Source organism: Schistocerca gregaria, chromosome 2, assembly GCF_023897955.1.
Source record: "Schistocerca gregaria isolate iqSchGreg1 chromosome 2, iqSchGreg1.2, whole genome shotgun sequence".
Lineage (NCBI taxonomy): Eukaryota > Metazoa > Arthropoda > Insecta > Orthoptera > Acrididae > Schistocerca > Schistocerca gregaria.
The window spans coordinates 757,662,698-757,685,645 of NC_064921.1; the positions used below are offsets into that span (position 1 = coordinate 757,662,698).

General features: G+C 43.4%; 1 protein-coding gene across 18 annotated transcripts in view; it reads right to left on the reverse strand.

Annotated features, from left to right (window-relative positions):
- Positions 1-22,948, reverse strand: part of LOC126334957 (kinesin-like protein unc-104) — a 331,002-nt gene that overhangs the window by 216,528 nt on the left and 91,526 nt on the right. For all 18 annotated transcript variants that reach the window (XM_049997727.1, XM_049997726.1, XM_049997724.1 and 15 more), the window contains exon 2: positions 20,243-20,352. In XM_049997727.1, coding sequence (XP_049853684.1) covers positions 20,243-20,342 — 100 coding nt within the window. In that variant the 5' untranslated portion in view covers positions 20,343-20,352. The remainder of the gene's footprint in view (positions 1-20,242; positions 20,353-22,948) is intronic.

Sequence of the window (22,948 nt, forward strand, 5' to 3'; positions counted from 1 at the left end):
ATGCCCGAGGCAGGATTCCAAACTGCGACCGTAGCGGTCGCGCGGTTCCAGACTGTAGCGTCTAGAACCGCTTGGCCACTCCGGCCGGCTTCACGTTAGTGCACACTGTCGAAGTGGTAGCGCTTTAATTAATCAAGATCCGCAGTGCGGCCTACGTTCTATGTAATACGGAAAAATATAAAACACATAAGATGCTAACACTATAATACGGTTTTAGTGCAAAAAGATAAAGCAGCAGGAAAGGAGCAAATAAACTGGACAGTTGCTATGATATTCGAATGAGCTTGTTCATTAAATTGTAAATATGTTTTGTTAATATACTCTTACTGAATAACACATTCAACTGTTTTATTAATGCCATTTAATTCGAATGACTGATTTCGAAATTTTGCAGCTCAACTTCTGACGTGATGAAAAGAAACCTATTGTCAAGGCCTGTGATGAATGCAGTGGGGCGTAATGGTTATCGTCGCCGGCTGGCCTGCCATGGCTCGTTAGAACAAACCCGACCACCAGCAATTATTTCTTATTTATCAGTTCTGGAATATTCTTGAAGTATCTGATGTCTGCAATGTTTCGATATTCTCAAATATTCTTGCTCGTATAAATACTAGCCGCACTCTCGGTTCAGCAGGTCAGTTCAAAAATGGTTCAAATGGCTCTGAGCACTATGGGACTTAACATCTTAGGTCATCAGACCCCTAGAACTTAGAACTACTTAAACCTAACTAACATAAGGAAATCACACACATCCATGCCCGAGGCAAGATTCGAAAGTGCGACCGTAGCAGTCCCGCGGTTCCGGACTGCAACGCTAGAACCGCATGACCACCGCGGCCGGCAGCAGGTCAGTTAGTGTTCGTAATGAACGTGCCTGCAGCGCTACGTGATGTATTTCAATGACGACCCTGCTTTCGGATTTGGAATTGTGTGTAGTTGGACGTGACAATATAACAATAAAGAATACAGACTAGCTAGAATGCATCAAAGTACAACCTGTCATCAGAAATGCACACATCAAAAAACGTTTTGCATCACCCCGGTTCCCAGAACCCCTGAAGATAGACATTGACTCTGGATATTGTATCACAGACACTTTGGCTGTTCAGACATGTCACTAAACACGCCCAGAGATGTAAACAACCATGCATGAGCAGCGCCTATTAGACGGAGGGGGTCCGAGAGCCGATATCCCCTCCCCTCCCCCCCCTCCCATCCTGTTTTTTACCTGCTTACCCGCTCTCTGCCTCCCTTCTCTCCCCCGAGTCCTTTTGCGTGTCATCATCGTGCCGAATTTTTAATGCAGTGTTTACAGTGATTGTTACGTGTTGTGCGTCTTTTGCGAACGGACATCATACTGTTGCAGGGTGTGATTTTTATATCTCTTGTGAACAGAATCCAGACTGTCGCCGTGTTTTTTAATTGTCTGTCTACTATTTTCGCTGTCTGCCTCCTGTGTATTTTATCATCATCGCCCACCATTTGTTTTATGCTTTAACTTTCCACAATTTTCCGCCGTTTTAAATTTTACGTCACCGTTTTATCGCCTGCTTTTATTGTTTATCTTCTTATGTCTTAAAAATGCAGTAGGCCGAAGAGCGGCGTACTCAGTTGTTGCCAGCCCGCCCCCTTCAGGGGGATCGAAATCCAATAATGAAAAATAAAAGAGCCGATCAGTTCCAGTCATTCCACCAGGACGGAGGTACACGGCTCGTGTTGTTTGTAGTTCAACCATGCCTAGACGCTCAATACCGCGGTTCGATCGCATCCGCATTGTTACATTGTGCCATGAAGGGCTCTCAACAAGCGAAGTGTCTAAGACGTCTCAGACTGAACCAAAGCAGTGTTGTCCGGACATGGAAGAGACACAGAGAGACAGGAATTGTCGATGACATGCATCGCTCCGGCCACCCATGGGCTACTACTGCTGTGGATGACCGCCACCTACGGATTATGGCTCGGAGAAACCCTGACAGCAACGCCACCATGTTGAATAACGCTTTTCGTGCAGTCACAGGACGTCGTGTTACGTCTCAAATTGTGCGCAATAGACTGCATGATGCGACACTTCACTCCCGACGTCCATGGTGAGGTCCATCTTTGCAGCTACGACACCACGCAGCGCGGTGCAGATGAGCCCAACAATATGCCGAATGGATCGCTCAGGATTGGCATCACGTTCTGTTCACCGATGAGTGTCGCATATGCCTTGAACCAGACAATCGTCGGAGACGAGTTTGGAGGCAACGCGGTCAGGCTGAACGCTTTTTACATATTTTCTCTGACAACAGCTGTTGAAACAGCTAAGTTCCACGTATTTTTATTTTTCATTCTTGTCATTGTTCTTTCACTACCAAATTTTACTTTGTTATTACACGTTTAACTCATGGGTTAGCGATGACGTCATTCTGCCAAAAGTGGGTGAGCCTTCACTATATAAGTAAGACTTGCACATCTCTATCTAGCATTAATTTACCACCAGAAGGAGGCTCCTGCTCATACAGCATTTTGGTAATTCATCGCTTTGTAACTTTGTAGTTTTATATGATTTTCTTTAATGTATGTAGCCCTCTGATCAGACTTTGTATTTGACGTGTAGGTCTGAAGATGACCACAGGCGTGGTCGAAACCGGTTACCAGAATAAAAAATTTTGTGATCAAGACTGATTTTAATAGTAACTGTTAGTAATAACATTGATCACTGTCCACTCCCACGATCTATTCAAAAGTAACATATGAGTGCACTTAAATTATAGCAAGATGCGTGGTTCTGTCTTGTATAGTGCGGCGTATCACCAGTTTGTTTCAATTGGGTCCTTATTTACTATGAATTACAACAGTATTCAGAAGCACATAAAGAAACAGTGTACTATACATAGTGTGGTACTCAAAAACGTCTATAAATGGACTTATAAAAGTGAATGTTAGTTGAGAAAAGGAAAACTAAGTTTGCTGAATACGCCATGAAAACTAGACAGTACACTGGTAAGCTGTGAGCTCTCGTAATTATACTGAAGTCATTTCTCCAGGTGTACACTTCTATTCAGCTACAGTCATTTGTAGAGCAAAAACGTTCTAATTGTACTGGGTGAATACTAACTGAATATACGACTTACTTGGACGTTTGCTGGCAGAAACTTCATTGACTATAGGTTGCCAATAATGCTATTTACAGAACCGCAGTAATAGTTGCAGGCAAAATTTTAAATATGTATGTTCAAGCCGAAGATGGTCAACTGCCTTTATTTTGTTTTCTTTGTGTTACAGTCCTTTAGATAGTATATTCACTGATACAATAATTCGTTCTACCTGTACATAGTAGTGGTTCAAAATGGTTCAAATGGCTCTGAGCACTATGGGACTTAACATCTGAGGTCATCAGTCCCCTAGAACTTAGAACTACTTAAACCTAACTAACCTAAGGACATCACACACATCAATGCCCGAGGCAGGATTCGAACCTCCGACCGTAGCGGTCACGCGGTTTCAGACTGAAGCGCCTAGAACCGCACAGCCACACCGGCCGGCCACATACTAGTGGATGTTGGAGTTCCGTATTGGACTGTATGATTATGTAAATAGTTTACCAACCAAAAAAACACAAATATTCACTTTGCTCGCTCTGCAGACTTAAACCCAAGTTCTAAATATCGTGAAAGTTGCCTCGTGTTGTATATCAGCTCCTGATACGAACGTTTAGTCCGTAAACAAATCCAGCTTCGTCGAAAGCAGAACACTGAATGAATGACAAATATGAAAACAGGGAAGTCCAGGTACGGTGCAGGGTCGAAATCCGATAAGCAGAACGGCGTGATTGGCAGCGGCTTATGCAAAGGGCTATACTAGGCTGACTGACAGCTGCCGGCCTGTGGCCGTGTTACGAGCGGCTCGGCCTACGTGACACGTTGCGCAAGCGCCTGATGGCGATCACCGATCGCTATCTTCAGAGCCCCTGAGCTGCTATAGATATTAGCTATTGGTAGGCATATTAAATTGTGCATGATCTTGTAACTGTAAGGTCACGCAATCATTGATAGACGAGAACAGCATAGGATATCCAATAAATTAATTGAGTCGAGGATCACATTTTAGTCATAACATTATACCATTAAAATCCGGCTACCAAGCCACTTCTCTGTGTAGTGTGCAGAATTGTGGGTGGTGAAGAGGGCGCTGGAGCGCATTAGACTTTGAAGTAGAGGAAAGTTTCTTGTCTGCATGGACTCTTTTAGCGTTCTACAGGCTTTCAACAAATGCTGCAAGTGGATGGGATAGCTCAGATGGTCCAGGGCACTATGCCCCTCCTGCACAGGCAAAAAAAAAAAAAAGAGGTGGTCTTCTGCTGGGTACCTCCCCACATGGGAATCGAGGGGAATGAGAAACATGACGCTGCAGCGAAGGCAGCCTGCCGGGAAAACACCATGCACGATTGACCTTAACGTCCCACCGAGTGAGGTGACTCAGTGGCTAGCACACTGGACTCGCATTCGGGAGGACGACGGTTCAATCCTTCGTCCGGCCATCCTGATTTAGGTTTTCCGTGATTTCCCTAAATCGCTCCAGGCAAACGCCGGCATGGTTCCTTTGAAAGGGCACGGCCGACTTCCTTCCCTAACCCGATGAGACCGATGACCTCGATGTCTGGTCTCCACCCCCAAACAACGCAACTCTTAATGTCCCCCTGCAATCTATCGTGTCGTGGAAACGAAGAAACTAACGGCTAGCGGGAAAGATAGTGGCTGGAAGTGGCCAACAACAAACTGCGGTTGGTCAAACCAGGTGTTTGACAACGACGCTCTTCCTTTCGAACTCCAAGAAGGGACGAAGTGGACCTCAAACGTATTCGTCGTTTTATACGTCAGTAAGACGGAAGCCTTTGGTCAATCAAGGGACTTTCAATCAATTTTTGGCTGTGATGAAATGATAGCAACGAAATTGTTGATTTTTGTGTCGCGCCAGGGCTCTGGCCTGCCGGCCTTGGTGGCAGAGCGGTTCTAGGCGCTCAGTCCGGAACCGCGCGACTGCTACGGCCGCAGGTTCGAATCCTGCCTCTGAGATGGATGTGTGTGATGTCCTTAGGTTGGTTAGGTTTAAGTAGTTCTAGGTTCTAGGGGACTGATGACCTCAGACGTTAAGTCCCATAGAGCTCAGAGCCATTTGAACCATTTGAACTCCGGCCCAATTTAACTGGACGACGGCTTTGACGTTATTTTGGGCGACCGTCTCATCCTATTACACTGTCGGAAAAAAGTCGCAACAGCAAGAAAGAGCTGTGAGACATAACACGAAAGTTGGAAGGCGTGTCTTGAAATCTGAAAGACGAAGTCCATTCAAATTTCGAACCAGTCGCATTAGAGTGGCTCTAATAGCGCCACTATGAGGACGCAAATCAGGTTTGTTTTAAAAACATGCTGTAAGGGTCGTGAGTGTTGGTTAACTTTGAGGTTGGACGTGGTGAGTTGATGCTAGTCAGGAATGCCTTTAAGGAGGCAAAGACGCCATTATCAGCAGTTCACCGAGTTTGATCGAGGTCGAGTAATAGGGATCGAGAAGGTGAATGTTTCTTCTGCGATACTGCAGAAAGTCTTGGCAGGAATGTAGCCATTGTACATGATTGCTCGCTGTCGCGGTCACAGGAATGTACGGTCGCAAGAAAACCGGACTCTGAGTGGCCACGTGCCACTACCGGGAGGGAAGACTATAGTGTTCGGCGTATGTCACATCGCACTGCATGTGGAAGAGCAATCGGAGCAGCAGTTCGCACCACACTAATACAACGACCTGTCACAGCTCCGAGCAGGCGCCCCGTAGCGTGCATTCCACTGACACCAAACGACTGCCATTTGGCGACTTCATTTGCATCAAGGGAGAGCACGTTGGAGAGCAGGGTGAAGGTCTGTTGTGTTTTCTGATGTAAGCTGGTTCTGTCTCGGTGCCAGTGACGGCTGTGTGTTGGTAAGGAGGCGGCCATCTGAGGGCCTGCAAGCAAGCTGTCTGCGTGCTAGACACGCCAGAGCTACACCTGGAGTTATGGTCTGGAGTGAGAATTCGTATGACAGCAGGAGCACTCTCGTGGTTAGCCCAGTCTGGTGATTCGACCTTTGTGCAGCCGCTCATGAATAGCACTCCAGGGGGTCTTTCCCAACAGGACAAGGCCAGTCAAGTTGCCACTGTTGTAAGCCAACATGCTCTACTGAGTGTTGACATGCTGCCTTGGCCTGATCGATTAGCAGATCTGTCTATAATCGAGCACATATGGGACATCATCGGACAACAACTCCAGCATCATCCACAAACAGCATTAACCGCCCCGGTACTCAGCAACCTAGTGCAACAGGCATGGAACTCCATCCCACAAACTGACATCTTCATACCACTACACTACTTACACTAGTGACCATTAAAAGTACTAAACTAGGAAGATGACATGCTACACACGCGAAATTTAACTGACAGGAAGAACATGCTGTGATATGCAAATGATTACCTTTTCAGAGCATTCACACAAGGTTGGCGCCGGTAGCGGCACCTACAACGTACTGACATGAGGAAAGTTTCCAAACGAATTCTCATACACAAACAGCAGTTGACCGGCGTTGCCTGGTGAAACGTTGTTGTGATGCCTCGTGTAACGAGGAGAAATGCGTACCATCACCCTTCCGACTTTGATAAAGGTCGGATTGTACCCGATCGCGATTGCGGTTTATCGTATCGCGACATTGCTCCTCGGGTTGGTCGAGATCCAATGACTGTTAGCAGAATATGGAATCGGTCGGTTCTGGAGGGTAATACGGAATTCCGTGCTGGATCCCTACGGCCTCGTATCACTAGCAGTCGAGATGACAGGCATCTTATCCGCATGGCAGTAACGGATCGTGCACCCACGTCTCGATCCATGACTCAACAGATGGGGACGTTTGCAAGACAACAACCATCTGCACGAACAGTTCGACGACGTTTGCAGTAGCTTGGACTATCAGCTCGGAGACCGTGGCTGCGGTTACCCTTGACGCTGCATCACAGACAGGACCGCCTGCGATGGTGTACTCAACGATGAACCTGGGTGCACGAATGGCTAAACGTCATTTTTTCCGGATGAATCCAGGTTCTGTTTACAGCATCATGATGGTCACATCCGTGTTTGGCGACATCGCGTTGAACGCACATTGGAAGCGTGTATTGTCATCGCCATACTGGCGTATACCCGGTGTGATGGTATGGGGTGACATTGGTTACACGTCTCGGTCACCTCTTGTTCGCATTGACGGAACTTTGAACAGTGGACGTTACATTTCAGATGTGTTACGATCCGTGGCTCTACCCTTCATTCGATCCCTGCGAAACCATACATTTCAGCAGGATAATGCACGACCGCATGTTGCAGGTCCCGTACGGGCCTTTCTGGATACAGAAAATGTTCGACTGCTGCCCTGGCCAGCACATTCTCCAGATCTCTCACCAATTGAAAACGTCTGGTCAATGGTGGCCGAGCAACGGGCTCGTCAAAATACGCCAGTCACTACTCTTGCTGAACTGTAGTATCGTGTTGAAGCTGATCGGCAGCTGTACCTGTACACGCCATCCAAGCTCTATTTGACTCAATGCCCAGGCGTATCAAGGCCGTTATTACGGCCAGAGGTGTTTGTTCTGGGTACTGATATCTCAGGATCTATGCACCGAAATTGCGTGAAAATGTAATCTCATGTCAGTTCTAGTATAATATATTTGTCCAATGAATATCGGTTTATCATCTGGATTTCTTCTTGGTGTAGCAATTTTAATGGCCAGTAGTGTATTTTATGGTGCAGCACTTTTTCCGTCATCTTAATGCCATCCACTATCTTATTAATACTAGTAATGTATGACCACAGCATGAATAGCTATACTGGAGACTTAAAATCAATTTTTTGTGACCATGCCCATAGTTATGCTTTTGCTTTTAACAAGATTAATTGCTCATACAGCAGTACCACAATTATGAGAAAGAACGCTGATGACCATGCTGTTTAGCGACCAGCAATTTTAAATGCACCCACCCAGCCAAAACGTAAATATAACATAATTATAACTAAAAACAATATCGTGTCGAAGTTATTGCACCCCCAAGATGGATTCAGATATGGCGGGAGTCTTAAGTAATCATAGCAGTAAATATCTGTGTATTAAGGACTGTAGCGACTTCATTAGAGTCAGAACTTGCAAAATCTTGTGCGTGTGGGTGTGCGTGTGCTTGTGTGCGAGGGAGAGAGAGAGAGAGAGAGAGAGAGAGAGAGAGAGAGAGAGAGAGAGAGAGAGAGAGAGACCGGAGCTAAAGAGAGAGTATAGTATCTAGTGTACTGCTTTTCAGGCAGCTGGGTCACGCCAGTTACCCTACGCGGATGTGAAGCCAACAAAGATCCAGCAAGCGTAGCGAAACGACAGGCGCTGCGAACCATAAAACTGCGCGCTGGCGCGCTACGGGCGTTGCTTTCTCCTCAGAGTGCAGCGGAGCGTCTTAGCAGGGCAGGCAGGCCTTATCGTGTGGCTGCGGTATCCTAGCTTCTCTTGTAATCGCGGGGTCGTTTCCAGAACGTATGTCTACGTATGTCCCAGGAAGGACAACAAACAGCAAAATTATATTTATTGTACGCACACAGTACGATACGAAGAATAGGTGATTAAATTTGTGGCCTATGTAAGGATAAACAGCGTGTGGAATTTACCACGCCGAACTGTCACCTCTGGCAGCACCTCTGGGTGTGGAGTGGAACAGATGTAGGATGACAGGTACGGGCACGTTATACAATGCTGCTCCAACTCTTTGCCAAAAGTGCATCAATCGCAGTGCCAGGCGACTGATGGGGTGCCAGTCTGTCAGCAATCTATGGCCACATGATTTCGACGAGTGAGAGATCTGGAAAACGTGCTGTAGAACCAAAGAGAACACGCAATCTTGCGTTATCTTGTTGATAGACACAGAGACCTCGAAGAGTGGGCACAGCCAATAGCCTTAACGCGTCAGAAACTTAACAACTGTTGTTCACATTATCGACCATGACAACCAGAGTTGATAGTGTTGTGTATCCAGTGACACTCCATACCATCACGACAGGTGATGGACCGTTGACCGTGACGGCCGTTCTAGGCGCTTCAGTCTGTGGATAGGTCCTACTTTACTTTCTCGACTCCATGTACGTGACGTGAGTGTATTATCGTACACGGCCGAGCGATCAGTATGTCTCTTCTCTCGAGCGCTAGTCGCGTGGGGCCGTTGATGCTACATGGCGTTATGCTCCTGGTGAAACTATCGATCTCGTATTCACGTGACAGATAACCTCGCTGTTACATCTTTCCTTAAATACAGAATGTAGACGGCATTACTCCTACCCAGCCGGCTGGAGTGGCCGAGCGGTTCTAGGCAATACAGTCTGGAAGCGCGCGACCGCTACGGCCGCAGGTTCGAATCCTGCCTCGGGCATGGATGTGTGTGATGTCCTTAGGTTAGTGAGGTTTAAGTAATTCTAAGTTCTAGGGGACTGATGACCACAGCAGTTAAGTCCCATAGTGCTCAGAGCCATTTGAACGATTTTTCCAAATCCAAGAGTGTAGTACACTTCATGCCAATTGGACTTTTGCTGGAAGCTGCTAACATTGGCGTTGCAGTTTTAAAAGCCAGAAGTGTCTGTGAACAGCAAACGAAGCAGTAATTCACATTACTTTCCCCAGCCTAGAGTTTCGTCCACGAGGTGCAATTGGTCCATTTTGCTACACCGACTTTTTAAGTGTGCTTCTTCACTTGCCTGATTAAACTCAAATTTTTTTCCATACACCTGGTGATACTTGAGTATTCTGCACATTTGGAGAAGAGGCTGATGATTCTCCGTTACTTAATGTCTCATGTGTTTTATTTCTTGAAAGGTAATTTAATTACAGCATTGCTTCAGTTTTTGGAAGTATTCTTCATCCGCAGACATACCGCAAACAATTTTGCAAGCTTCCTTTCTGTTCCTTGTACTCCAGATATATCATTTCTATGGAAACACTATCTTAATAGCTCGAATGGCTTGTACACATAATACTGCAATATTTACGGAATGTTTTTGTTTCATTATGAAGTATCTTTGCCTGCTATCCATCATCTTAACGGCACAAACAGAAGTCTTCGAATGCTTGTACAGTATCCTCATCGTTGTCAATTGCTACGCAGTCTGCTATCTTAACTAGTGAAATGTGATGCCCTATAACACAACATGCAGCTTTGTCTTCATACACCGACAGAAAAAAAAATCGCAAAACCAGCAAGGAGTTGTACGACATAAACGAAAGCTGGTGTCTATTCAAATTTCACGCCAATCTCGTAAGAGTGACGCTGGCATTCCCACTATCGGGGTGCAAGTCAGGTTTGATTACAATACGCGCTGTAGCCTTTGAGAGAGGACTTGAGTTGAGGTTAGTCAGGCATGCCTTTAAAGTGACAAAGACGCCATTAAAACCGCCTCACTGAGTTTCAACGAGGTCGTGTAATAGGGCTACGAGAAATTGGATGGTCCCTTGACGATCATGTAGAAAGAGGTGCAGGAATGTAGCCATCGTACATGATTGCTGGCAGCGGTGATCACGAGAATGTACTGTCGCAAGAAGTTGAAGTCCGGACGGCCAAGTGGCACTACCAAAAGGGAAGACCATCGTGTTCGGTGTATGGCTCTGGGGCATAGTACTGCATCTGCAGCAGCAATTTTAGCAGCAGTTGGCACCAGAGTAATACAACGAACTGTTATAAATCGGTAACTTCTAGCACACGTCCGAGCCACAAGTCCTGTAGAGTGCATTCCGCTGAACCCAAACCAGTGCCGTTTGCGACTTCAGTGGTATCAAGAGATAGCTCTTTGGAGGGTAGGGTGGAGGTCTGCTGCATTTTCTGATGAAAGCTGGTTCTGCCTCGGTAACAGTGACGGCCGTGTGTTGGTTAGTTGAGGGCCTGCAAACAATCTGGCTGCTCGCTAGGCACACTGGACCTACATCCGGAGTTATGATCTGGGGTACGATTTAGAATGACAGCAGGAGCTGTCTCATGGTTATTCCAAGCACCCTGACTGCAAATTTATACGTCAGTTGGTGATTCGACCTGCTGAGCTGCCGCTCATTAAACAGCATTCCAGGGGATGTTTTCCAATAGGACACCGCCCGCCCACATACCCCTATCGTAAACCAACATGCTATACAGTGTGTCGATATGCTGTCTTGGCCTCCTCGATTGCGAAGTCTGTCTCCAATCGAGAACGTGTGAGACATCATCGAACGATAAGTGCAGCGTCATACACTACCAGGAATAACCGTCCCTGTATTGACCGACCGAGTGCAACAGGCTTGGAACTCCAACCCACAAACTGACATCCAGCACCTGTGCATCACAATGCATGCGCGTTGCAAGCCTGGATTCAGAATTATGGCGGTTACACTGGTTATCAATGAACTAGCATTTCACATTTGCAATGGCTTATCTTGCACTTACATTAACCTGTGATCTTACAATGTTAATCATTCAAATATTTTACCTAGACAAATGTATTTTCTAAATTCCATTACTCTACAATAATTATTGTTTGGTGTTGCGATTTTTTCCCGTCAGTGTATACTCATTGTTTCCTGTTGTTTCTCTTACCAGGCTTTCACTGTATTTTCTCTCGAAGCCACTTTGGATAGTTTTATTTAATTTAGCATATTCTATAATGTTTCAATTATTTCTACTCATCTGTGCCCTCTGCGTCGTATACATCACATAAGGGCATTATAATATCATGTTGTAAGACTATAGACGCTGCTGTGTTAGATTATATTGTTTATTACAATCGGCCTATTTCGGCATGACTCCCATCTGTAGGTTATCTGTGAACGTACGTAAGTTTAGTACAATATTTCCAATTTTGAAGTAGATAATTTAACTTGTTACTACGTTCATCACGTGGTCTTGATATTCATATGACATCGATGTCTCAACTGCTGTCACACTATTTTATAAGTTTTCTCCTTTGGCGCTGTTAGAGCTATAATGGAGGTGTGACAGCGACTGAAGTATCAGTGCATACGGCTATCAAGATCACCTGATGTACGTAGCAAAACATAATTCTACAACGGGTTAAATTATCTACTTAAAAATTTGAAATATTGTAGCAAACCGTGTACTTTTAGAGATAACCGGAAGATGGGAATCACTACGAAATAGGCCTGTTGTAATAAATGATATAATAAAATACAGTAGATCTTTTGTCTCACAACGTAATAATGTTGCTATTATCGTTTGGTTGAAACTTTGGGACTATCTTTGATACCTGCGTTGTTACGTTCGATGTTTTATTTCCTTTTGCCACTGTTCGTGATTCAGTATTAAAAAAATGTTCATCAATACAGAGCCCGTTGTGCGCTTTGAGGAATTTATTGTGTCAACCACAGCAGACTTCATGTCTCGAGCTGTAGCAGCTATGAACGCGACTAGCAGGGAACTGTTGGAGGCTAAAGAGTTTTTTGTCGGACTTCGAGACCTTGATCAGAGCTACCGTGACGAAACAAGTGGCGACCTACTGCCAGGCCTGGAACTGAGAAACGTAGGCCCATGATTGAAACTGAACCACAGCAACTGTTTCTTTTTTATGAGTAGTACGAGTTTCTTAGGCAATAGTGAACATACGATGTTACAAAATCCAGTTCCGCAGTTTCTCCAGCTGGAATATGAAGGGGCGTCAAACATTGTCTTCAATATGGTTTATCTATAGAAAAGTAAAATCTGAAAATGTTCGTCGTTTTTCTTTACAGTTTCCTTCCGTTTTAGGACACCTGCACGTATCGCTTCCACGTGAAGGTTTTTTCCGCTTTGCTAGCTCTGCTGTTAATCTGGCATCTTCGCATTTCATTATCAGTAAAAAATGACGATAGAGCATCGAAGAGCGGTCCATGCGGAAAATATGCGGGAGGGAGCGAGGTGGTTTAGAGACACGATATTCCGAAGACTAGAACAAAAAATAAGTCTTTCATGTCTCTAATGACGATTCATGAAATTTTATACCGTTTATTTATTTAGTCGTGGACTAAAATACTCCACAATCTGGTATTTACATAAAACGTAACTACAGAAAGCAACTGATTTTTACATGTTGTAATAACTTCCGTATTTCCTTTGAATGCTAAACATTCGAATGTTGTACAAGCACTTCTCTTGCATTTTCGGCATTCCGGTCACAATTGTTCACTGTTTCGTTTTATCTGATTTTGTATTGTGCTCACACTGTGATTTAAAAACAATTCACTGGTGATCTGTCTACCAATTAACATGATTGAAATTAGTGCTGGTCGTGTTTCGGAGGATAAATGTTTGCGAAGAAGGGAAGGAAGACGACTGGTGTTTAACGTCTCATCGATGACGACGCCATTAAATGACAAGCGCACAGACTGATGAAGGTAAACTGTAACATAAGGTATAAGGTAAGGTAAAGTAAGACGGGATAAGATAGGCCAGGTGAAGGTAAGGTAAGGAAGTACGAGGGATGGAACTTTAATAGTGGCAACTATTTATTTACAGCTCGTACAAAATAGATACGTGTTTCAAATAGTCACCAGCATTGTGTATAACCCGTTGCCAGCGATGTGGAAGTCGTAGGATATACTTAGCGCTGGGCGGGGTGGCCGAGCGGTTCTAGGCGCTACAGTCTTGAACCACGCGACCGCTACGGTCGCAGGTTAGAATTCTGCCTCGGGCGTGGATGTGTGTGGTGTCCTTAGGTTAGTTAAGTTTAAGTAGCTCTAAGTTCTAGGGGACTGATGGCCCCAGAAGTTAAGTCCCATAGTGCTCAGAGCCATTTGAACCATTTTGATACTCTTAGCAGTGCCACTTCTGTTGACAGTTCGAGCGGGGCGGTCTATAGCCCTACGAACGTGTAGCAGTTCTGAAGCGAATGCCGTGAAGTGTTTCCTTCAGTTTAGAAATCGAGTTGGACTCACGAGGGCTTAAGTCAGAGGAGTGCAGTAGGTGGCGTAGCACTTAGCACCCCCATCAGTCAAACAAATCAGTAACAGCTTGCACTGTACGTGCTTGAGCATAGTCTTGCAAAATTATGGTCAGGTCCTGCAGAAAGTGTCATCACTTCTGTCTCTAAGCTGGTCATAGGTTGTGTTCCAAAAATGAACAGCATAGAGACAGAAGTGATGACACTTCCTGCATGACCTGACTATCATTTTGCAGGACAATGCTCAAGCACGTACAGTGCAAGCTGTTACTGATTTGTTTGACTGATGGGACTGCCAAGTGCTATACGACCTACTGCACTCCCCTGACTTAAGCGCTCGTGAGACCAACTCCTTTTCTAAACTGAAGGAAACACTTCACAGCATTCGCTTCAGAACTGCTACAAATCGTCGCGCCACTCGAATTGTCAACACAGTTGACACTGCTAAGAGTATCCTACGACTTCCACATCGCTGGCAACAGGTTATACACAATGCTGGTGACTACTTTGAATGTCAGTAAAACTTTGAATCACGTATCTATTTTGTACGAGCCGTAAATAAATAGTTGCCACTATTAAAGTTCCAACCCTCGTACACCGTGTCACATTCTTAGGAATATGCCTAGCATTTCTCTTGAACGATTTTGCAAAACTACGGAAACCTATATCGCGATGTCGTGATGGGGATTTGAACTTCTGGACTTCAGAATTGTTTGGTTGTCAGGTCTTAGATGTCTTGTATGTGTCTTAAAGTGGTTGTCAACTTCTCGTCTGGTACTGGAGGGTGGGAGAAGAAGAAGAGGAGGAGGAGGAGGAGGAGGAGGAGGAGGGGAAGTAGGAGGGAGGGAAAGCGTGAGGGAGAGGGAGTATTGCAACATTACCTCATAAGAACTGGAGAAGTAACGCCAAGCAGACAAACTGTTTTGATTCCGAAACAGCAACAGTTTTCGTTCCAGGTCGTTAGTGAAATGTTTAGACGATACATCGTGCACAGAAAATCCTCTGATAAAGCAAGTTAAAAATATTTCGAAATGAATAGGTGCATCGATACTCCGCAAACCACATAATGGTGTGTGGTAGAGGGTGCTTTGTGTACCAGTGTCACTTCACCCCTTTTCTGTTCCAGTCGCGGATGATTCGGGAGAAGAACATTTGCTGGTAAGCCTCCGTTCGCGTTCGAATTTACCTTCGTAGTCTTTTAGCGAAATATACGTAGGATGGAGCAATATATTGGTATACTCTTATAGTAACTTTAACAGTAAACCACACCCCGATGCAGAATGCCTCTCTTGCAGCGTCTGCCACTGTATTCAGTTGAGGATCTCCGTGGCACTTTCGAGCTTACTAAATGAACCTATAATTAAACGTGGTGCTCTTTTCTGGATCTCCTCCTTTTCCTCTATCGGTCCTACATGGTCATTCCACTTTAAATCATTCCGTTCACATACTCCTAGATGTTTTACGGATATGAAGGCTTACAGTTATTATTTCGCTTCAGTTCTCTATCGTTGAGACTTCTCTCTATGCAACAGCATCATCGATGGAAAGTCTCATGGAACTTTCAACTTAATTCACTAGATAATTTACACATATTGTGAAAAGTACTGGTCCTGTAATACTCCCTTGGGGTACGCCCGACGTTACTTTTACGTCTGAAGATTCCTCTCTATTGAGAATGACATAGTGTGCCCTGTTTGCTAGAAGCTCTTGATATTAGTTACACAGCGGGGCTGATATTCAGTATGCTCGTATTTCGTTCATTAGACGGCAGTGTGAAACTGTATCGCACGCCTTCCAGAAGTTTATTATGCTCAGAATACACGCAACTGAAGTGAACTGCAAGAGCGACATTTGATCTGTGACCACAGGGAGATAAAAGACGAAATAGTCAGGATCGTTGCAAATTTTGTGGAGAGACAATTCAATAAGCTGACGTCTTTTGCATATTTTCACTCAATAATGTAATATGGAATAATATCCTGGGACAACTCATGTTTAAGAAAGAAAGTCTAATTGGTTAAAAACGTGCTATAAGAATAATACGTGGTGCTCACCCTCGATCTTCTTGTAGACGCCGGTTTAAGGTGTTAAGCATTTTGATACCTGCTTCACGTTTTTTGTTCCCTCGTGAAGTTTGTTGTAGATAATCCATTGCAGTTCAAAAGGAACAATGATGCACATAATTACCATACCAGAAGGAAAAATGACATTTATTACCCACATTAAGGTTGTCTTTAGCACAAAAAGGAACGCACAATGCTGCAAACAAAATTTTTACCACCTACTCAGTGATATAAAATGTCAGACAGACAGCAAAGTAAAATTTGGAAATAAACTGAAAAAGTTTCTCTTTGAAAACTCCTGTTTCGCAGAAGAATTCCTATTTCTGTACTGTGTTCAAGGTGCTGGGTGTCTTTTTTCAAGGAAAAAAGGAAAAAGAAAGAACTTGTAAACGATCAGCATGTGAGCACGTTTAAAAAATAATTTGTGGTAACAATATAAAATGACTAGTTCCACATCATTACGATTTATCGTACAAATTACCCATGGAACACGTAACTAACTAACTGCGTAAACGCAACTATAGCGGTAACGATCAGGACGTGGACCAACTGATTTGTGTAAAACCAAAACTGTACAGTATTTCAGGTCATCCACTGAAGAGACACTTATGCGTTAGTAAAGATCAACACTGGAGGAAAAAAGGAGTTTTGTATCTGAACTATAACGATTTTACCGATCTGGCGAGCAGTATGTGGACAAGCGTTGCTATGCAACATTTGATGTAAATTTACAACTTCAGAGTATTGGCCAGATAGTCACAGTACCAAACACTGTTGATCGTACCCCTGTCTTGCAAGTAGTAATCCAGCGCAGCCACTTTGTGTCCCAAAACAGAATGATCATCTCCGCCCGGACGGTTCCGTCATGAACCACTTCTCCATTGCTGATCGACGGCTTCCCAACTGGAGCCCCTGGCGTTTGAAATCTGTATTTGTTACATTCTAATTGTACGCATTGATTGTTGTAGCTTGCGGGGCCTCCACACATTTGAGTTGAATGCATTCACACGTTCTCGTATTGTGTGGAAGTCTATCTGGTGCGCTGAATCATGATTACTCTGCGGAGAACACGCTTATCAGCAGGTTCGCCGTGATCTATCCTTTTGGTTATTGAGGCTCACGAGTGCCCGCGGGGGGATCTTTTAACTTCTTCGTGACAGAGTATTGTGAAAGCAACCTCTTAAAAGATATTATCTAACAACGGTGGAAATAAGTTTAATTTCAAAATTGCTAGACCAGATCCTAATGGGCTGATTCTGTCAAACAGAGGTCAATGTGTTAGTCGTTGCCCGACAAACTATACATAGAGATTTTATATAAAATCGATTACGTCATGAATTGCGTTGTACGCTATGGAAGGACCACGGTAAACTTACAACCATGGCAGTTGTTCTTATTTATTGTTTCACCTTTTTTTCTTTTAAGTCTGATGCTTTTCATCAAATGACTGTGTCTGTCATTCATCCGACCATCTGGCATTACTTGACCGTCCCTTGTTTCGGTAAGTTCCAGTAATCACTATACCTGCTCTGAAGATGACACAGTTTTGTGTGTCTTCTGACTGAATGTCCATTTCCTCTAGATGATTTCTGAAGTTCATGTGCCATGATATTCTCATTTTTGTTTCGGGTCAAACATGTTACATGTCGCCGTAAATCTGAATTCTGCGTTTCTGCATTGTGTCCACAGTTCTTTCATACTGTAGTGCAGAATATGTATCTATATTCCATTTTTCTGTAAATTCCGTTTAAGTAATTTCGATCAAGTATATATTGTGTAAGGTGGTTTCTTTCTATTTTGTTTCTCATCACGCTAATAGACGTGTCACAAAGAGGATACGACGCAGATACATATTTGAATTTAATGATCAATTTTCGTATTTATGAAAACGCACTTTTTGTTGTACATGTTCCCCGTGGTTTTGAAAGTTATATCAAGTTTTCTTCATCAAGTGCATTGCTAAGATAACCTAACACATTCTCACAGATTTTTAAAGTTATACACACGTTTTATGCTTCGTAAATGAGGTTTAACTGGATTGTCTTGTCCTAATTGACTGGGGTTTCACACACTACCGTTTTCTCTCCATAAGTTATCTGCATGCTAGCTGTTTTGCTGTTTATTACAGTATATGACTTCGTAACGTTTATAATTAGCAGTTTTCGTAGATAACTAACATTGTTTTTGGTATACTGATTACGTACAAGTAGACTGAGATAATAGTCTTTCGAGGGGACCGTGTGTTTAGACAGGGTCTGGCAGACATCTGTACTCTTAGAGCTTAGGTAGTGTTGTAAATGCCCACAATGTTGGTAGACGATTTGTTTGTACATAGATGTATGAAATGTACGCAAACAAATATTAAAGTGTGCGTATTATTTACATTCAAAATCTCTAGACGCGAACGGACAGGTAAAAACAGAAAGCAGAAGCAAAGGATGACGGGTCTGTATACAGAGCAGAAGTATTTAGGTAACCTTCAGGTCTTCTGGAAAACTTCTTGATTATTATGAGTGACAGTACATGAACGTCTTAACGCCTCCTGCGCGAAGGAATCGTGTCACTTCTCAGTATTCCGCCCAGGTGCACATTGTTGGCGGAGAGGACACGTTTACGCTGTCAATTTGGTTTTCAGAAAGGCTTTTCAACAGAAAATGCTATATATGCTTTCACTCATCAAATATTAAATGCATTGAATAACCGAACATCACCCACTGGGATATTTTGTGATCCCTCACAGGCTTTTGACTGTGTGAATCATGAAATTCTTCTAGATAAGCTTAAGTATTGTGGTGTAAGTGCAACAGTGCACAAATGGCATAATTCATATTTAACTACAAGAATCCAATATGTTGAAATTAACAGCACAAATAGTCTGTAAAAATCAGCAGAGTCCTCTAACAGGGGAGGTATCAAGAATGGTGTCCCACAGGTTTCAGTCTTAGGCCCCATTCGTTTTTAATATGTATTAATGACTTGCCACTCTATATTCATGAAGATGCAAAGCTACTTCTTTTTCGACGACGACGCAAGCATATCAATCAAACCCAACAAAGAAGATTCAGCTGAGGAAATTGTAAATAACGTCTTTCACAAATTATTACGTGGACACTCACTAAATTTTGAGGAAACACAATATATAAAATCCTGTACAGTAAAAGGCAAAACATCATTGATAAATAGAGACTATGAACAAAAGTCTGTTGCTAAGGCAGAATATTCAAAATTTCTGGGTGTGTGCATTGATGAGAAATTGAATTGGAAGAAACACATCGATGATCTGCTGAAACGGTTAGGTTCAGCTACTTATGCTATTAGGGTTATTGCAAATTTTGGTGATAAACATATCAGAAAATTAGCCTAATATGCCTCTTTTCATTCACTGTTTCCATGTGGCATCATATTTTCGGGGATAATTGATCATTAAGAGAAAAAGTATTCATTGCACAATAGCGTGCAATCAAGCTGGATCCCACACAAAATCACCTTGCAGACATTTATTTAAGGAACTCCGGATAATCACAGTACCTTCGCAACATATATGCTCACTTACGAAACTTATTTTTAGTAACCCACCCTAATTCAAAGATAACAGCGAAACGCATAGCTACAACACTAGGAGAAAGGATTATCTTCACTATTCTGCGTTCAATCTGACTTTGGCACAGAGAGGGGTGAATTATGCTGCCGCAAAGATATTTGTCCATTTGCCAAATAGCATTAAAAGTCTAACAGATTGGAAACCAACATTTAAAAATAATTTAAAAGAATTTCTGAATGACAACTCCTTCTACTCAACAGACGAATTTCTAGATATGAAGTAGTAACCGTAAAAAAATTATTATTTTGTGTACAGAAAACTTATGTTAAAATGACAGGTTCCACATCATTACGAAATGTCGTATTCATGATCTATGTATGCTTGTATGTATGTATGTAAGCACAGCAGCAAGAAAACTGACGCCGTCCAGGTCAAACTTCGAACACGTGACCACATTACTACTGGCTCAAGTATGCACTCTCAGAATGAAGTAAGGTGAACCTGAAGATAGCCACAGTACAGATTGATTGTGGGATGTCCTCGTACTAAGGTTTTGTAGATCTCGAAATCCTCTTTCGCTTTGGAGTAGCAGCGCATCTCTGATAAAAAGGAGGCGGATGGTGTCTGTTGTATTTGTGTGGAAATGTCAGTACTGTACTCACAGGTGGTGTTGCCTCCCATCTCGATGATGCATTTGCAGTCTCGCGAGATCTCGCGGTTGTTGAAGGGTCGAACCCTCACGGCTACCTTCACAGACGACATGTTGGTGGCTCTGAAAACAAAGGAAATGTACCTTTAATGTCTGACACACAAAAGAGGCGACAACAACAACAACAACAACAACAACAACATAAAACATTAATGAAACGAAGACAGCTACCAGTCTAATTTATTACAATATTAATTTAGGTGCACAGAATCTATATCTAAGGTTATCCCAATATTACACATATATGAGAAGTTACTGATACTTTTGTTCTGTATCATACTGAGAATTCGATTACTTCATAGCATCTTAAAAAAAATAGAGTATTGGTATCGAAAGTTCGAATAATGTTGGGGATTTTCCTCTTACTAAGCTGGAAAAGTGGTTCAAATATAGCCGGCAGCGGTGATCTAGCGGTTCCAGGCTCTCAGTCCGGAACCGCGGGACTGCTACGGTCGCAGGTTCGAATCCTGCCTCGGGCATGGATGTGTGTAATGTCCTTAGGTTAGTTAGGTTTAAGTAGTTCCAAGTTCTAGGGGGCTGATGACAACAGATGTTAAGTCCCATGGTGCTCAGAGCCATTTTGGTTCAAATATTGATTTAATAGCCTTAGATGTTCAAATGGCTCTGAGCACTATGAGACTTAACATCTGAGGTAATCAGCCCCCCTAGAACTTAGAACTAATTAAACCTAACTAACCTAATCCACGCCCGAGGCAGGATTCGAACCTGCGACCGTAGCGCTCACGCGGTTCCAGACTGAAGCGCCTAGAATCGCTCTGCCACAGCGGCCGGCAGTCTTAAACAGTGCAAACATAATTCCCATATTTTGTTTTGTGCTGAAAATGAGTGCTCTCGTCTTTAAAAAAAAATTATTATAATAGAGTGCTTTTATCTTCAATAAATCTTGCAATATGGGCTGTAATAATAGTGACGCATATCAATAGTAGAAAGCTTATACCATGACCCATGTACTGACGCATATGCTCACTTTGCTTCACGAAAATACGTTATAATTTCCTTGAATTAGCTATTTATGTCAAACGGAAGCTTAAAAACAGATAAGCAATCGATACTGTCGGCTTAGATACTTTCCATCCAGTATTAATAATATTTTAAGTAGTGGTGTCTATACTGAATATCCTAGCGAATATAGTACTGAAACGTCCCTTATGTATTATCCTTTTCGAAACTCGCTGGCCATTTTATTCCTGTTACACAATTTCTTACAGAACTGGTTGTTGGCAGAGAGGCTTGTGGGTTTCTGTAGCAATCATCATTTCTCTCTGCAGTTTAGATCCACTGTAGTAAAAATATTGTGGACGGTCGATGCAATGGCAAATCCTGTGGCTTTCCTGGGAATCAGGTAGTTGGCGTAAGATGTTCCATAACACACACCGCTATGAAAAAAATTTCAAAATTAATTATATAATTGCATTTTACGAAGTTCACTCGTAATCAATATGAAATCATGAGTAACAGCTAACTAGGAGCGTGCAGTGCCTGTTATCGCCCATATGAAGGCAGCGATGCATCGTGTCGTGGACTCGACGAGATACCGAGAGCCTGGGCAACCACTATGGTTAATATGAAGATGGTATCTATTCTTTCGGACATGTCCGAAAGAGCAGATACCATCTTCATACAGTTAAGGCTAACTGGCCATTGTCCTTATCCTTCTGTGCGGATGCACACGTATTGCCCGAACTCTTACGGAGCCGGCCGTGGTGGCCGAGCGGTTCTAGGCGATACAGTCTGGGACCGCGCGACCGCTACGGTCGCAGGTTCGAATCCTGCCTCGGGTATGGGTGTGTGTGTGTGTGTGTGTGATGTCCTTAGGTTAGTTAGGCTTAAGTAGTTCTAAGTTGTAGGGGACTGATGACCTCAGAAGTTAAGTCCCATAGTGCTCAGAGCCATTTGAACCATTTGAACTCTTACGGGACTCGGTAAGATTGTCAGCCGCGAGTAATGAGACAGTCGCATTATCCTCTGTGCCCTCGATGGCTCAGATGGATAGAGCGTCTGCCATGTTAGTAGGAGATCCCGGGTTCGAGTCCCGGTCGAAGCAAGCATTTTCAACTGTCTCCGTTGATGTATATCAATGCCTGTCGGCAGCAGAGTGTTTTGATTTAATTATCATTTCACTATGGTTAATGGCCACGCAGCCGCTGCACACCACACACGGACATTGCCTGTTGCTGGGTTCAAGGAAGGGCATCGTGCTCCATAGTGTCCCAAACGTGCTCAATCAGAGTTCAGGTTACGCCGTGACGTCATGGTTCTCTTCATCTACAAGGCTTTGGCTTTGTAAATAGTAAAGTTCATTCAAGTGGACGTCATCTTTGCTTAGTTAGCAGAGACACACACAATATATATATATATATATATATATATATATATATATATATATATATATATATATATATATACTGCTTTTACACTGAAGCGCCAAAGAAACTGGTGTAGGCGTACGTATTCAAATACAGATATGTGTGAAAAGGCAGTATACAGCGCTGCGGTCGGCACAGCCTACATAAGACAATAAGTGTCAGGCACAGTTGTTAGATCGGTTACTGCTGCTACAATGACAGTTTCGCGATATTTAAGTGAGTTGAACGTGGTGTTATAGTCGGCGCACGAGCGATGGGACGAAGCATCTCCG